The sequence below is a fragment of the Falco biarmicus genome, chromosome 1 (genome assembly GCF_023638135.1).
Source record: "Falco biarmicus isolate bFalBia1 chromosome 1, bFalBia1.pri, whole genome shotgun sequence".
Classification (NCBI taxonomy): domain Eukaryota; kingdom Metazoa; phylum Chordata; class Aves; order Falconiformes; family Falconidae; genus Falco; species Falco biarmicus.
Genome location: NC_079288.1, coordinates 119,839,999 through 119,857,735, shown reverse-complemented (window position 1 = coordinate 119,857,735; position 17,737 = coordinate 119,839,999). Strand labels below are relative to the sequence as shown.

Below are 17,737 nucleotides of genomic sequence, written 5' to 3'. Positions count from 1 at the left end.
AGCTATTACATAAATTACTACAGTTGAGGTGCTACTCCTGAAATCTCCTTATTATTTAATGGGGAATATCTGGTACTTTAATAGTAATTCAACTACGGAGCTTCAGCTGTTTACTTTAGTATTAGATGAATCATGCCTCAAGACTCCTGTGGCTTCATCTGCATTACCTATGAAGACAACCTGAAGTGTAAGGACTAGCTCAAATAAAGAATACCTGCGCTGTAGGTATTTAATGAAATGCAGTGTCATTCAAGGATCTAAGCATATGACTAAGTAGCTAACTACTGCTTAAATCTGCTGGCCTTTACTGAGACAGACATACTGTAAAATTGGAACACTTCTATGTAGAGCAATCATTTGACATATCATATAAAACCTCTAATATCTGTGATTGCAGTTGAGAGGGTAATTTTCCCCACATCACGTGTACTTAAATTGCAGTTTGGTAATATTTGATATCTTGTCCTTCATTCAAGAAATGTTAAATATCAGATGTTGTAGTAAGGCACAGTGGACCTGTTAGATTATCAGTCATTTCACTTGAGGGTCTAAAGTGGATGAAAGAAAGACTCACTGCATTTTCATTCTCCATCCCCTTGAATATCAGTGCACGTAGGATTCATTTTTGCCTTTGTGATCTTGAAATATTTCCAACTCCATAACAAGGACATTATTTTTCATATCGTGTGAAGAGTTTTTTGCATACCATATTAGTCAACACATGTATGGCAGTTTTTGCAAAATTTCACAGGAAAAAAGAAGTTTCGTTAAGATGGAATGATGTTTAGAATATGTTAGTCTTGTCATGGTAGAGGGTTTTTGTTTTATGATTATTTGCCATGATTTAATGCAAATGAAGCAGCTGGGAAATTTTGAACTGAGAGTTTTCTTTCGTGGATATACCCAAAATATTTGTAACTATTTGTATCAATTACACTTTGCTCTCTACTTGAGCTTGCAGATTGTTTCTTTCTTGTAAAATTGTGGGGTTTAAAGGGATTTAGAAAACAACATCATTGATATTTATAATACAGACTTAGCTTTCCAAAATTGTCTGAGATCATCCACATTTTCCAGAAGAATTTTGTTGCAGAAGATGAAACTTCCAGTTAAGTTTTGATGAAGATCTTTATTAGGAATATAAAACAAAAAATGTCAGTTCTTTATTGGGCAGAAAGCCCTTTAAATTTTAACTGGGGAAAAGCTGAGAGACTGGTTAGTTGTCAGCTGCCAACAGCCTCACTGACATTTCTCTGAAAATCTGGCTGTATTTCAATTAGAGGCAGCCTGTTAATACTGCCCGAGAAGTTTGTAATGATGGGGTTTAGGTTCTTTTCACGAAGTAGCACGTTTATGTCATGAACTTCAGTGGCTAGTACCATGTTCTTTAAAGGAAAGTATTTTAAGTAAAATGTATATTAACAATCACTCTTGTAGTTAGAGAAATAAGCAAGTTTAAAGCAGTTTCAGTAGAACAAAGATAATGTGTGAGAGAGTTTTTTGGCAATTTCCATAGAGGCAAAAACTAAATCCATTGTGAAAAAGGTTTTTCTAATAACTCAGCTGGATACAATAGCTTGCCAGATTTCAGAGTTCTCCATAGCCTTCAAGGGGTAGTCTCTAGACTTCATGTTTTAAAGCATGCTGAAAGAGTGACATCTCCTTTATACCAAACGGTGCGTTCAACACAAGCAGAGAAATTTTACAGTTTCAAAGAAGAGGAAAATACACAGAAATTAAGGATTTTTCTTTAAATCTGTTGAATAGAGGTGTTCATGATATTACTACTGAAAAGCATGTGCAAATTTTTATCTATTCACTTTGTACTTATGAATCCTAATCTTCTGAGACTAGCAAGATAGAGTGAACTATGCTATTATTGTAAGTTACTGTGTTGGAAATCTCTATTAAAATATACTGTTTAAATATTTCAGATGGAAATTGACACAGCACTGAGTGATCTGGAAGCAGCTGACTTTGCAGAGCTGGTAAACATTTTCTTTTTGTTGTTTGCATTGCACTGTATCTCTTTACCTTGGTGTCATATTCAGTAGTTTAAAAAAGCACTAATTCCAAACTAGTCCACTTTTTTTAATCAAGTGAGAGTCAAAGCAAAAGTATACTGTATTATTCTTGGTTTAAGCTTAATTTTACCCATTCTGTTTACCTGAATTTCTCTCCATGATTAACATTATAATTGTCTTATAACCCTACAGGGGTTAGTCACTGAAAAGCCATGATTTACTATAATTTAAGCCCATGGGATGTCTACAAGGACACTCTAATTTCAGCATAGCTGATAGTTGTTACATTTCTTTTTTTGTATAGATAACTGTCTCTTTCCCAAGCAATTGTGAATAAACCTGAAAACTTATATGGAGCACAAAGCACTTAATTTTCCAGTTTACAGAAAACAATTACAAGTTATGCATAATTTTAATACTGTTAAAGGAGAAGATAGTAATTTACTTGTGTCACTTGCTGTGTGTGCTCTTTACTGTACTGATCACCTCTTTAGCATAACAATTTGGGGCATAAGTATTCTTAATTACAAAATATGCTTAACGATTCTTAAAACCTAAAATACGAGGTAGGCAGACATATAGCCCATCTTGCAAAAGAATAAAAAAGAAAGAATCGCTGTAATAAACAACCTGGATGATTATTTACAAAAAGCAAATTTATAAGTTGTAGTTTATTGCACAGAAATTGCTTGCACCCACTTAATTTAAAATACACTATATCTACCTAAAGATAGTGTTACCAATCTGAGAGCACTGGGCTTCTAGATTAATAGATCAATGAATGGCTATATTTTGGGTAAAATGTCAAATAATGGAAAAAAATGCTTTGAGTTGGATGTTTTACTCTAGGAGGGCCTCTGGTGTCAGTACTTATGCTTCAGCTACTTTGCTGTTAAGAACCCTGAGAATTTGCGTATCTTAAAAATAGTTTATCTACAGATAAGAACTAATCAGGAAATTTTGAGCTGAAAATTGTTAGAGAAAATTGTAGTGACATGAAAATCAATAATAGAGGCTAAAAGCTTGGTATTCCACTTAACTGTTCAGTGTTAACTGACATTGACAATAAGAAGTGGTCAAAAATGAAAGTATTAAATAAGATATTGATTACCATTTGCTGGAATTAGTTGACTTGCATTTAGTAAATAAAATAACAATTCTGAATGAAAAACTATACCATGATTTTTTTTCTCACAGTCTGAAGATTATTACGACATGAGAAGATTATATATGATTATGGGTGCTTGTCTCTTCTACAAGGTAGTATCAGTGATTAAGGTCTAAAGATTAGGCAAATGCATCTGGAGATCTAACACAGTCATGGAGTAACCCTTTGCAAAACCTCACAAACATAAAAAAATTGTATGATTGCTTTAAATATGTTTTTCTAGTAACAGACATAAACCACAAACACCATAACAGAAAAAACTGAAGTCAGGAAGTGATATGTATCAGTAAGAGCAAAATACTTGTTTGAAACTGTCTTACGGGAATTTTGCAGCGTATGATCCAAGGATTGGAGAGGGACAGTAATAAGGAAGTAACTAGAGTCAATTCAAATGTGAGACTGTATGATATTCTAATAGGCGCTTTTTTTTTGTTCATTGCCATTTTTTAGTAAAGATAACAGGTGATCTATCTTTAGTCTGTCTTTAAAACAAAGATTTGAGAAACTGTATTGACAGCTTTTTTCACTTTGGCCTCATTTGTAAATTTATTTTTATTAAATGTAGTCACTGTATTCAACAGTAAAAAGAGGAAGACAACAGCCTTTGCGTTAAGGAAATGTACATTTTAAGGATTTCATCATGCAATTGTTGTTTGTGCTAGTAGTGTTATGAGACTAAACTATTAGCACAAATGGAACTGCACACTGTCTACCATGACAGCACTTTAACTGTAATGCCCTTAGTGCTAGGAACACCACTGTAATGTGTCTTCTTTGGAAATTTTAGTAATTCTAGTGAAAGCACCATATATTTGAGAGAGAATTAAAGCACCTTAACTCTGTAGCTGTTTTGCAAGCTGTTGAAGCCGTGCATTTCCCAGCTTGCCTTTAATAACTTGCATATATGCTGATGTTTTATTTGTTTATATTTCAGTGTTTTGGTTCTTCAGATATGATGCAAAAGCTCAGTGTTATCTGTTGTACAACTGTATATCAGAAAAACAGTCTCTGGCCAAAAAGCTTACAATCTTAATGCATGTGGAGCATGGATATCTTTATATGAAAAGTACTCTTTAAGTGGTGGTGTTTTATTTCTTACTGAATACACTTCCTTTTCTGTGTTTAATTAAGGGTTACTTGATTGGTAATCACTTGCCAAAGGAAGATCTTATTGATATAGGTTTATATTGTCGGCACTATTGTCTGTTACCCTTGGCAGCAGAACAGAAGATTGGTCAGTTAGTGATATGGCGGGAAGTATTTCCACATCATCATATCCAGCCATGTGAAGTTTCGAGTTTTACAGGATATAGGGAACCTGAAGCCAGATACTTTTTACTCATAGTTGGCTTGGTAAGTTAACGTTTGCAATATGTCTGTTCTCTGATGCTCTGTTTTGTCATTCTGTGTTGTCTGTCACTAAGTAAGAGCAACATTTCCCATGCATTTTATTTAGCAATTTTACCAAATATTCATATTATAGCTGTCTCATGGGATATAATTCCTCAAGAGAGTAGTATTATTTATACATTCGTAAAGCTTGCAAGTTTAAGTATAAATTCTCATTATTTTTATGCGTCTTCATTTAATTATGTTTTTACTTTCATGATCTGGTATTTTCAGGCAACTCATTTCAGAACTGTGTTTGGGTTTTTAATGTGAGCTCTTTTTTTTAAAGCAAACAGCTGAGTTTCTAAGTGATAGCTTTTACATTTGCATCATTAAGTTAACGTGACAACAGAAAGATCTCCTTGGATGTGATTCGATTAGGAAAAAAAAAAAGTAACTCCTCCGGGGATGAGGAAGGAGTGCTGAACGTAGTGCTGTATTTTGCCCAAGTATAATATGAGACATAAATATAACACAGCACGTACTGTATGTTAAGCCAAAGGCTAATGTTGATACCTCGGTATTTACAGAGAAACTTCATGCTGTGTGTCCTGCTAGAGGCAGGAGGCTGTGCCTCAAAAGCTGTTGGGAATCCAGGACCAGACTGTATATATGTGGATCAGGTCAAAGCTACTATACTTCAGCTGGAAGGATTAGATGCCAGCATAGAGGAACGGCTGGATTCTCCTTCCAATCCACCTTTATCTTGTGCTGACTGGTTCCTTCCTGCAACACGTGACAGACTGGAGAGCTTGACCACCTCACCCATCCTAAGTAAGCTGCAAAATACTTCCAAATCGGTAACCACTCTGGCAAGCAGAAGGACCCTGTTTGGTGACTCTTCTTTAACGACACGTAAGCCAAGCCCTACAAGAAACAGTGTAGGATCTGACCACGGTAACGAAGGTCCTGTGGAAGAGGAAAGCAGTAATCCACAATCTATAGTGGATCAGGTCAGAGAACAAGGAAAATTGATAAGGTTCTGGTGGGTTGCAGGGGAGGAGGCAATTCTTTTAAAAACTCACTCAAGTAACTATTAAAAAAAAACCAAAACAACCAAGCATACTATAGAAGAATAAACCTAAGCAGTCATGAATTCGGTAGAATATACTGCTGTTGCCTTGGGAAGCTTTGGGTCAGCCTCAGAGCAATCACATTTTTTTATTTTATTATTGCTTGTAAATATTTGGGGGTTTCAGTGACTGAAGTGGGCACAGCTGTGTTGGAATCGGCAGAAACAATTGGAGAATATCCCCACAATAACAATGGCGTAAACATAAGTTGTCATAACAAATTGCTGTACAATTGTGCAACCGCTTCTAACACATTTTAGTCTAAAATAGGCTATAAATTACATTTATATAAGTTGATGGAATTTTTTTGCCTTTTTAAAAATTATACATTATTTTCCTTGTAGGTGATTTGTTGGTTTGATTTTGTTCTTTTGATAGCTGCGTTTTCTGTTAGTTCATCTATCTGCTTGTTTTTCAGGCCACTAGAAAAAAACATACCCTACCAAATCCTTTTCATTTAGGAAACCTCAAAAAGAACCTTTCAGAGAAAGATACAGAACTTCTTAATGCTATCAAGTAAGAAATTATTTTGTATTAAGTATTTAATTTTTAAGGTCATACTTGGATCATTTTTTGAATATGAGTTTGAATCTGTTTATGAATAGATTACAGAAGTCCCTGCATAATTTTATTCTAACCAGAACTTTGCTGTGTGAGGATTCTCAAATAGTGACACTCTTAAATGAAGAAATTAATTAGAAAAGATAACTTTCTCAAGTGTGTGTCAGTAGAATGTATGCACGTGTCCCACATATATGTGACCTTGAAAGTTCAAACAGAAGCATTTTTGGGCCACATACACACTTTGTGCCTTTCCAGTATCTCTAGGTAGGTGTACAAAGGACAAAGAAGTCATGATCTTCCCGGTTCCCACCTGTTGCTTGTGACAGCGCAGTCTGCTCTGCTGTTTTGCTTGAGCTCTAAAGAAAGCTTTTACTCCCCCCCACACCCACACCCAACGCTTTTATTTCCCCTTTCCTTTTGGTGGTGAGAATTTTTGAGAACACAAGTGCAATACCTAACTAGTACCATAGTTTTTCGGTTTGTTGGTTTCGGGTTTTTTTAATTTAGCAAGATTTCCACCATGTGGAAATAGACACCTTTTGAGTATCTGTATCTCTATTGTCTGTAACTATTGCGGTCACCAGAAAAACAATTACTTCCTAAGAAACAAAAGTATATGTTGTTTAACTGAAATGCCTTTCAAAGTTATTTTAGGATTAAATTAATTCTTTTTTTTCTTTTTTTCTTTTTTTTTTTTTTTGTAAGGTTGACTTCTGGTCCTGAGAATACCCTCTTCCACTATTTAACTTTGGAAACGATGCAAGGAATCTTTATTACTCCAACCCACAAAGAAGTAGCACGGCTTGGTGGCTCCATCCATCCTCAGTTAATTGAGAATTTCTATCGTTGCTGTCTTTCAATTCGTTCCGTTTTTCAGCAGTCCATGAGGAAAGAAGTATGGAAGCTTTTGATTTTTTCCTGTTTTTATATTTACATTCTTAACTCAGCATTTCAAGATTGTTTTCACTTGGTTATTTAAATAATTCACTAGCAAGTGTATTTCCATGTATGTGGTTGTTTTTAAAGCTTCTAATACTTTCACTGTTATGGGCAGGTTCTTTCTCTGACCATCCAGCCAAGTACGCATTATGGCTTTCTTTCCCACCAAAAATGCCCTCAAAATAAATCTTCCCATGTCTCCAGTATAGTATACTCTTACTCTGTTTCATATTAGGACTGTTGTTTGTAACGTAGCAAAAAGTTTCACATGCTGGATTCAGAAACTGTAAGTAGCAAAGGGGAGGGTGTTTAGCCATTCTAATTCTGGGAAGGGATTTCAGATTGGCAACAAAAAGAAATTCAGGCACTCCTTTTTTTTTTTTTTTTTTTTTTTTTCCCCAGAAAATTTTCATATGAGCAGTGACTGCTATTTCCCCTCACCGTGCTGTCAGTGTGTCTGAACACTTGGTGTCTTTGGTCTCAGTGCTACTCAGGATCGCTTATACATTTGCCATCCACTAATGTCTGTAATCATTTGTTCACATGTGTAGTGGTCGAAAAAAACCCTGGCTATAACAATCAATTCCTTTTAATTATGCTGCCAGATCTCTTTTTAGATTAGCTGGCATGCTGGAACAGGCAAGGCTTTTTCCCTTTACAAAGATGGCCGTTTGAACCTTGCTCTAGCTGTGGGCTGAAGCCGATGCCAGCTGCCAGAGCTTTATGTGGGTATTGCTATTTAGATTAGACTTAAAAATAGACAGAACTGATGTCAGCAACTGTATTGCCTTGTGTTTGATTAAAAATATCTGTTTACCTCAAATGGTCTATCTGGAGAAAGATGGTAGTAGTAACGCATACATTTAAACACTGGGTATAAGAATCCATTTATGAGATACTCCATCCAGATCAGACCTTTTGTGTTCAATGCACACTTTATTTTGCTAAAAGTCAGTTTTGTTAATTGCACGATTGATTTTTATTGTCATTAACTAAAATTAGGGTAACATTTCATCTCTACTAATTTTGTGACCTGCTCAGTCCTTTTAGAAAAGAGAAATAGTTAACTATAAACCTAAGGGGAATACTGTCTATTAGTTGGATTTTTTACATCCTAAAGTGGCGATCCAAGTGAATTAAATGAGAAATGGGAAATAACTGTACAAACTGAATGAAAGCAGTTTGCAAATAGTAGTATTTTTTCTGAACGTTTTCTTCAAATTACCGAAGAAGTCACTTCTGGTTAGACTGATGTGCCTTGTAAATGATCTAGGAACTTTTACATGTTAGAAAAATAGGTTAATTTGGTGGATTGTTCTGTCAACTTCATATGACACCAGGGTTTGGCTGAGTAGGACTTTGGCAATGAGTCATGTATTTTAGACACTTCTGTCGGGAGATAGAGAAACCCAAAGCAAGCAGAGAGAATACACAAATATTTCTTATCATCAAATTGCCTTTGGTTACAACTGTTAAAGAAACGGTTTATAGTTCAAACAAAAAAAAAAAGCTTGAATAAAAGAAACCTTTCAACCATTAGATGTAGCTCATAAAAAGTGAAAAACTGACACTTGAGAGTCAAGACTTTGGTTTTGGACACAACTACCTTAGCACATGATTTTCTGGCTTCTTCAGACGTAAGTACAGTAGGCAGCAGCTGGGTTCATTCTGCTCTGAAAATCAGAAATAATGGATGGATATGTGCTGCAGAACAAAGTTTCTCTTTTAGAGAAACTTGGGGTGTTTTTTGCATGTTGGCTCCAACCATTAATGCTGAAATTGGCAGGTTGCATTATGGCATAAGGAAAATGTGAAAGAATAAATTGAAGTTTTCCTTGTTTGTAGTGCACGACAAAGGGTCAAATATAGAAATGTACTATTATACTGCTTATTCCTTGGCATCAGCTAAATATTGTGTTATAGTTTAGGATTCAGAGAATTGCACCAGTAACGCAAATTTATTGTAAATCAATCAATAATTAACGTTGCCTCGCTTTTTGAGAACTGAAAATACACGATTTAACCTCTAAATGTGTACAGGAAATTTGAATACATTTTAAATTGAGCAAAAATAAGCTCTGTAGTCTTAAACCCTAAAATATATGTCGCTGTATGTAATAAGCAGCTTTGGCCTCATTTTCTTCATCATCATTGTAGTATTTTCTTAATGTTAAATAAAAATAGAAGGAAGTAAGTTTTTCTGCATATGACAGTACAAACCCTCATAGTTCTGTCAAATATCCCCTCTTAATATGTATTTTTTCTTGAGTATGAATAGCACAGTGTAAAATGTGCTAAAATATAAACAGATGTTAGAATGGAAATTGCATGATGAAGACTCCATTTTTTTGCTGGGGAAGATTATTAGACTGAATACTAACATATTCCTTAAGTCTTCTTCAATAGCGGTATTAGCAAGAACAGTGTTTGAAACAACTTTACATACTAAGGAATGATACAGGAAGGGTCAAGTCATCTATTGTGAAATGTCTTCCACTCTATAAACTAATAGTAATTTAGAATATGCTTTATGCATTCAATCCAAAGCATGTTTAGGGAATTTAAAAGACATTTTCTCAAGTAAATATTAGATGTTTCGTTTCTCAAATACTAAGGTACATTTCACTTCTACCATTTCGGAGAAATTAAGATAGTTGTGATGTTCTGACCATCTTTGCTAGGTCTTCAGCCCCTACATTTTCAACATAGTAGGCAGATTGAATGATGTGGCTTCTGCATACAGCAGACAGCAGTTCCTTGAGATAATTTTTTTTTTTCCCAAGAAAACATTTTATTTTACCTTTGAAGCAACTGATTAGAACAGAAGCTTCATTGACAGATCCAGAGATGCCCTGGTGTAGCAACTCTTTTAAGACCAGTTCATCTCAATGGGATTTCCACTCCTGTTTCCATAATCTCATCATGCTTCTCATGCTTCAAAAAGAAGAAAAAAAAAAAGATTCCTTTTTTTTCCCTTTTTTTTTTCATTATTACATAGATGTTTACAAAAAAGTAATAAACTTCCTTTAACTTCAGTGGGAGAAGAGTTAAACTAGTGACAAACCCTTTCAAAATTCCTCCTTTATTTATCTCCATGTCCATTCTGTTCTTCTTTCCCTTGTGTTTCTGATGAAAGATACCATGGCTCACAAGACCGTTGAGCACCAAGACAGAGCAAAGAGAAAAAAGTAGATTTTGTGCCTGCAGTTTGAACCTCACCAGACAGGGACCAGGAATTCAGCTAGAAACAACTGGAACTTTTGCAAGGTTTATTCAAAAGCTCTGTACAAAGCATAGCCCTAAAAACTCAATGAAACATGAAAATGTCTTTATTTTCAATACATCTTACGCACTCATGTTGAGTAAGAGCAAGAAAATGCTCTGAGTGCTGCAACTGTTTATTTACAAAAAGAAATTCCTGCCTGGCTAAGTTTATTGAACAGACTTTTACTATCACAGTTCATAATTAGGGAGGCACAGAGAGAAAGATGAGAGCTTTAGCTGTTGTAACACACTTATTTAAAGAAGCTGTATTATCTCAGATGCCTTGTTAGAGAAATAGTGTTCATCTAGAAGGGGGAAAAAAATCCAAAAAGGGAACATGTGTCTACTTCCAAGTTGTATAACAATGGAAAAGCCTGTTGATGCTGAAGTAACAAAACTGGGAAGAAAAGAATCATGTAAGCAAGTTGGTTACATCTTCTAAGTCTGGCTTTTTAACAGCAGTATCATTCATCAGAGATTCCTGAAGAAACCACAAACTTATATTTACTAGTGTTTATGTAAAGATATTTCTTTCTATACTAACATTTTGCCAATTCTTTTACAGAAAAAGACAAAAGCAGACAGTGGGATGTCAGAATTTAGTAAGGCAGATGAGGACCTAGATCTGGTGAGAGAACATGGAGTTTTGTTTGAGTGCTCTCCTGATAACTGGTCTGATCAGAAGAAACCACCACCAACAATGAATTACTGGGTTGTGGGGTGAGTTTACAGACAAATGCATATTTCTCCTAAAGTTTTCCATTTTGAATGTACCACTGTATTCTTTAAGATTAACTTTAACTGTAGCGCATCACAGAAACTTGAGTTGACTGAGTGAGGTAGCTTTGATTTGGGATCTGGGAAGTTGCACTGGCGTGATATTCCACCTGCTGTCAAACATAGGTGTGTAACTGAAGTGAGCACCGTGCCAGCATGTTACCACCGCAGAGCCGGCACCTTTGCAGTGCTACGCTGTGCTACGCAGACACGCGGAAGTGCTGTAATTATACTCTTTCACAATTCTGCACTTTATTTGTGCTCCCTGCACTCTTTCTGACGGCTCCATTCCCTCCTTTGCAAGTAAATCTTACTTGTCTTGCCTCCATGCATAATGCCGATTCAGTGATACAAAGAAGTAAGGTGAACAATTGTAGTTGTTGGTTGGTCGGGGCTTTTTCATTGGGAGGACCAAATCAACCTAGCAGTCTACTTGAGATATTTTGGAAAGGCGGTATTCTTTCCTCAGTTTGTTTTCAAAGTTCTGCCATCATCATTGTGAATGGATTGTGATTTGTGTTTTATTTTTTTTTAATTTGTTATTTAAACTTAATTTTAAGATATTTTCTTAATGAGGCGTATAGTTATTGCTACATAGCTAAGGCTTATTTGCAGGACAGAACAGCATACTGCCCTAGGCATTAAATACTAAAATTAATACTGCTTCTGAAGTAGTTAAAATTAGGTGTAATGAGAAAATAGTGTGTACTATTTCTTCACAATTCAGAACACACCAGATCTTGTGATTGTTTAAGTCCAGACCAGTAAGCCCTATTCTGTAGCCACTACTTCTCATATGTTATTCTTTCCTCAATCTGCTATATTTTGTGCCGTCTACATTTTAGCTGCAGTAAGCAGACATATTAGGAATAGTCTGTCAACAGGATGTTTCCTTCTTTTCTGCATTCATCTTCTGTATTTGGCAATCCTACTAGATGAATAGAAAAATGCAAATACCCAGTTAAATGGAAGCTGTGCTTTCACCATATGAAAAGAAAAAAAATCAGTCTAGGCAAGGGGTGAAAAGAAGACAAATGGTTATGCTTGATTAATTCATTAGGTTACGATTTTCAACTAGTTCAACTATTGTGCAAATAGGAAAGTCAGAAAACGGCAAAATAAATTTCTGAATATGGTGTAAGAACTTTTTTCTGATACAAGGAGAGGAAACATCATCCGTAGGTAATTATATTGGCCAGGAATAATAATGTAGAAATTCTCTAACAGAACTTCTGTTCAACCTTTTTGCCTCCAAGTCAGATCTTTAAAGAGAAAAAAGAAAAATAATTGTTTCCCACCACGAATGTACATAGCTGCAGTTTGTGTGCTGTCCTTGGGGTTGGAAAACTTAAAATCTGTAATTTAAACATTTTAAAATGTTTACGCTGCTGTTGAGATGTTTGAAAAGAACAAGTCTCTGCATTACCGAACAACATGTTAAATCTGGGGGAGTCCACTAGTATTTGCAGAGCTATATGCTATGCTGGAGTGCTACACACAGCTGTGCAGCCGTACTAAGATCTTTCCTATTTTAACTCTTCCACTAAAAGAGCTTACTAGACTAACATGTGGGAAACTACCTATCCAGATGTATTAAGTCTAAGGATAAGTAAGTATGTGAATACTGGCACTTGCTCCCAAGTACCTTGAATGCAGCTTGTAGCCTGGAAACTTGATTACTGCAAACACACCAGTACTATACAAATAAGTCCTGAAAACCTGAAGAATTTTTTTCCATACACAGTCTTGAGAAAAATGAGCAGAGAATAACTTGATTATAAAATACAATGTATTGAAGGGAGTAAGATAATTCAGGAGAGCCATGGAAATTTGCTAGCTGTCTTACAAAGCAGTTGCTTTTAACATCTTGCTGAAACCCGAGTACAACTAGAATATATCAAACCGTTGAGTAGAAAAAGCTAACACCAATGACAGTTTTCTTTTTTTATTTTTTTTCCTTCAGGAGACTCATTCTACATCCAAAACCTCAGGAGTGTTACGTCTGTTTTCATGACTCAGTGACAGAAGCTGCTGTTGAACTGGCCTTTAAATTGTCCTTCGGCTTAGCTACATAGACAAGCTTCCTGAACATTCAGCCATCCTGCATGGTGTTGTCATCTCTTTAAAGTACTCCAGTATAAAGAGAAATTAACTCAGTTGTGGTGCCCACCCATACCATATCTTTGAAATGCTTTTTAAAAAAAGCAATCTGCCCTGGGGTATGACACAGGTAAAATTTCAGCAGTGATTCTAATGGTCTCATCAATGGAATAGTTAAAAAGATTTCAGAGAAGCGAAGTTCTTATTTTTGTATACTGTCAAATTATTTATCCTGATCTTAACTATATCATATGAAAACATCATTTAATTGGTACATTCATTGCTGTTCAATGTGTAATATGGAATGTAAAATGGTAAGCTGGTATCCTTAAAGTACTCTGAATATCTGGCAGTTGGCGATAGAGGGGAAAAAAAGTTTTCCAATTAATTAAAATTTTGTGCCTCTAAGGGCATGGAAAATACTGAATGTTTCCAGTAACACTGTGTTAATCAAAACAGAAAGAAATCTTCCAGATAATTCACAGCACTTAGCCACACAAAACTAATGGCTTATCATTTTTGCTGGTATGGTCTCCTGCACACTCAAGGACTATAGTGTGGTTGATGTTTTACTTGTCTTCATGAGTTTCAACTATAAATAATACTTTGTATTTGTTAAAGCACAATTTTGAAGGTACAAAAGAAGATAAGGGCGGGGGGTGGTGGTGGTGTTAAGACCTATGCATGGACTCCGCTTATTTTATATTCATAATTTCTTAATAAAAAAATTTATATTTTTCAAAGACCAGTAAAGTGTTATTCTATTTCTTTTTACTTAACGTATTTTCTCTTTTGTTTATTTAAAAAGTATTTGTTTAGCTAGATCTGCTGCAATTTACAGCTGGATATTACAAGAAAAATGTTAGGTTATATCTGTATAAGGCAATAGAAAGCAAGATGTTTGCAAAAACAGAGTTCTACAAAATTCAGCTTTCCTACAAATTGTTTAAATGTTTGTAAACTACACACCACCTACTTTTTACTAAACTTTACTAAAGTTTAGTTTAAAATGTTAAGATTTTTTGGGGGTCTTTTTAGCCCCAGTCAGCACATTCACATCTGATCATCTGCATAGCATTTCATCCTGTTCCATGTCAACAGGGCATTCTTTTTTCTTTCTGCTGTTTCTACTTGCTTTTAATGAGTGCTTCTCATAAAATGCATGACTAAAGTTGCATTTTAAACAGTGGGATCAAAAAGTTTTAAGTATGCAGGAAAGTAAATTCAGTTCCACAGGTTCTCGTGATCAAACCTTTAGATCTTGTTTTCACTAGTAAATTACACTGTTTAGAGTAGTTCTAAAATAGTCAATCAATGCTTATAACTGCCCACTGTCACAGTGTGATTCACAGCTTGTCCTGAATCACTCAGCAGTTGCTTTTAAGTCCAAGCAGTAGAAGTCTTAAGCCTGAAGTTTAAGTATATGAAGATTTTGTTAATCAGCCTTCTCCAGTATCTATGATTCCTAGAATGTAAGAAATAGACATTATTTCAGTTTAAACTGAGTTATATCAATAGTGCTTTAGATCTCTTCCCCACACATAAATCAAGGGACGTTATATTTACTCGTTTGAAAAATAAAAGTATGTAATAGTATGGATGACATCTGAACAGCACCTTTCAAAAGTCTAAAATATGTGAGGTTTGAATGTTAGATTTCATTGTAGATATAAGAAGGAATACAGAAAAGCATTCTGTGCTGCACTGCTTCTAGTAAGTTTAACAGCTTTTACAGAACTTGCATGTGTGTGCCCCTGAAAGTGTCTCCGTATGGAAAAGAGTAATTTTGCTGATGTTTGTCTCATTTCAATCTTCCAAAGGCCTGGGCTATGTGGTTTGAATGCTAAAAAAGAAGATATTTGAATGCTTTTAAAAGGAGACAGCTAACTTTTATCTAGATCCTTCTATTTAGTTAGTTAGTAGGTTACTCTGCTGCCGGTGTATGGGGTTAAACTCAGTTGATTCAGCTGGGCCAAACACACAGCTGAGTCCCATGAAGAAGAAAAAGCATGGATACTTAGATGTGTGTGGAGAAGAGAAGAATGAAGGTAGGTGGGGACTCCTTCAGTACCCATCAGCTATTTAGATTGGCTTGCTCCTTCACAGGAAGTCATACTTTAAACAGAATTAAGGGTACAACTTTCATACTCAAAGCAGTGTAGTTCAGCAACAAAACATTTCAAAGTTTCCATTAATCATGTTGATACTACCCTCAGGGAGATTTTTATTGGTTACTTTGTTAGTCAGCTGAGTAGAGACTGTATTTTGCAGATTTTTTAAGAATATGTTTAAAAAGAGACCCAAAAGGATAAGATTTCATTTCCCACCAAATACAGATTTATTCTTATTTTTTATCAGGGATCTTTGATAGAAATTGTGAAGCTTTGTAGTTTTCAGGAAGATTATAACTGAATCAGTGTACAGAACTGATGTCAAAAGGTATAGATATGGAGAAGCTACTAAAGGAGTTCAAGTGGTAGTATTAAGGCTCAAAAGAAATTAATTTCTTTTGCCTTTAAATTGTTATTTATAAAAACTATTAGCCAAGCAATGTGGTATACAACATAGAAATGAAGTTACCAGGGTTAAAACTACTAATGTCAAGGGAATGCAAGAAACAAAAGTTAGCATTTAAAAACATCATCAATTAAAATGTTTTGAACGAACAAATACGGTGTTTCATGCCCTCATTAGTCATGAAGTCAAGAGATGTAGGGGAGGTAAAGCAATTAAAAAAAACCCACACCAAACATGTTATCAGTAGTCTAGGAGGAGCTGGTACTTCTGACCTGCAACAGAATGGGTATAAATAACATGAGTAAGTATCATTTACTTCTCATGTATAATGTTTATTAACTCATAATTCAATATGATCAACATCTACCCTTTTTTACCTGCTTTTCTATTATCTAGTTCCTGGTCAGGGGCGAGGGGCCAGTTCCCACAGCTGACAGAAGCTTCTGGAAGGTTCCCGAGGCCTCTGCAGAGCTTGCTGCCGCAGCTCAGGCAGGACAGCCCTCCCCGGACAGGATCCATGGTGCAGAAGCAAATGGTGCGGCTTCTGAGCCCAGCAGCCCCTCGCGGACGGTAATGGTGGGGGACGCAGGCGGCTCAGCTCCTGGGTACCCTGAGACCATCGACTTTAACTTTGGAGGAAAAAGAAGCCAGTGAGGTGCCCGCTGGCCGCGTGCTTTTCGGGCAGGAGAGGCAACGGCAGTGTGGGGCGGGGGGCAGCCAGCGCAGTGCTGTGTGCCATGGTGGCCCTGCAGGGCAAGGACCCCTACGGTGCCATCTCCACCGGGAAGGACCTGCTTTCAGGACACTGGAACGCGTTGCTGCAGGGGAACGGGGAATGCTTCATCCAGCAGGTCTGGGCAGACCAGCAGTACAAGGGCATGGGACGCTGCTGCTTCGTGTGTGTCCCCAGGGAGCAAGGTTGAGGGCCCTGGGGTGCTCCCCCATCCCCATGCCTTGCCCTGTCTCTCCCAAACCTTGGAAAAACAAAAGCTTTTAGAAATGCCTTTGATGTCTTGGGCCATTGTGGGTCTTGGGCATTCAAAGGAGTATGGATACTGGCGGAGGAGGTGGTGCAGAGTGGGTTACTGCTGGGAACATCCTCACAGAAGTTTTTGGTTTATTTGGTAGTAGCAAAGGCATGTTCATTGGTATGGGTGGACAGAATAAAATACTTGTTTTCCTTGTGATAGTTTTACAAAAGCAGAGTGGATTTGGCGTTCTCATGTTAATGTATAGGAAAGCATGATCAAAACAAGAAATGAAAACCCAGTTTTGAGTTCTCTTGAAGGAGTCTTTGCCTTCATCCGTGGTAACACAAGAAAATTCAGAGGTTTGAATGAAGAGCGTGGCTGTGCGTCACAGCGATCACTTCATTGTCACTGCTTAGCAAACAAAATGTAACATCTGCAAAAATCTTCAGCTATGTTATTTTTTTCTTATCACCTGCACCTGCGCTACCTCCTCAACTCCATTTAGCTGCTTATGCATTTATCTTAGTGTGCAAAGGGATCCGTTCTTTAATTTAGAACAGGATAAAAAAACACTGCCGTGTTCCCAATACCTGTATAAACCGCTTGTCATCGCGTTAATACGTAGTGTGAGCACCCCCTATGGAAGCAAAAATGCATAGGCAGGCTACTTCAGGGAAACTGTTCACATGCAGTTCTGTGAAATATTCTTCTATTCTGCGGTTTACAGGCTGCATTTTATGTAGGTATCCCTAGTCTTAGAAATGTATCAAGTAAGAAAGTTGAAAAATCTTACCTATTTCTCAGCATTATTCACATTTCACTTGTAGTTTTAGATTCTCTGGTGCTAACGCTGAATGTATACATCTGTTGGTAAGTGTCAGAATAAATCCCAGTTTCCAGTACCATATGCCTGAAAAATAAATGGCCTTGAAAAGCACATTTTTGGCCTTT

General features: G+C 36.3%; 1 protein-coding gene across 4 annotated transcripts in view; it reads left to right on the top strand.

Moving 5' to 3' along the window:
* The window catches only part of INTU (inturned planar cell polarity protein), a 55,651-nt gene extending 41,703 nt beyond the window's left edge, over positions 1-13,948 (top strand). For 3 of the 4 annotated variants that reach the window (XM_056324426.1, XM_056324417.1, XM_056324444.1), the window contains exons 9-16: positions 1,935-1,988; positions 3,222-3,284; positions 4,324-4,545; positions 5,112-5,534; positions 6,073-6,170; positions 6,924-7,113; positions 10,987-11,141; positions 13,162-13,948. In XM_056324426.1, the coding sequence (XP_056180401.1) occupies positions 1,935-1,988; positions 3,222-3,284; positions 4,324-4,545; positions 5,112-5,534; positions 6,073-6,170; positions 6,924-7,113; positions 10,987-11,141; positions 13,162-13,273 (1,317 nt within the window). In that variant the 3' untranslated portion in view covers positions 13,274-13,948. Of the gene's footprint in view, positions 1-1,934; positions 1,989-3,221; positions 3,285-4,323; positions 4,546-5,111; positions 5,535-6,072; positions 6,171-6,923; positions 7,114-10,986; positions 11,142-13,133 lie in introns of all 4 variants that reach the window. The other variant, XM_056324435.1, reaches the window with a different exon arrangement.
* The last annotated feature ends 3,789 nt before the right edge of the window (positions 13,949-17,737 follow it).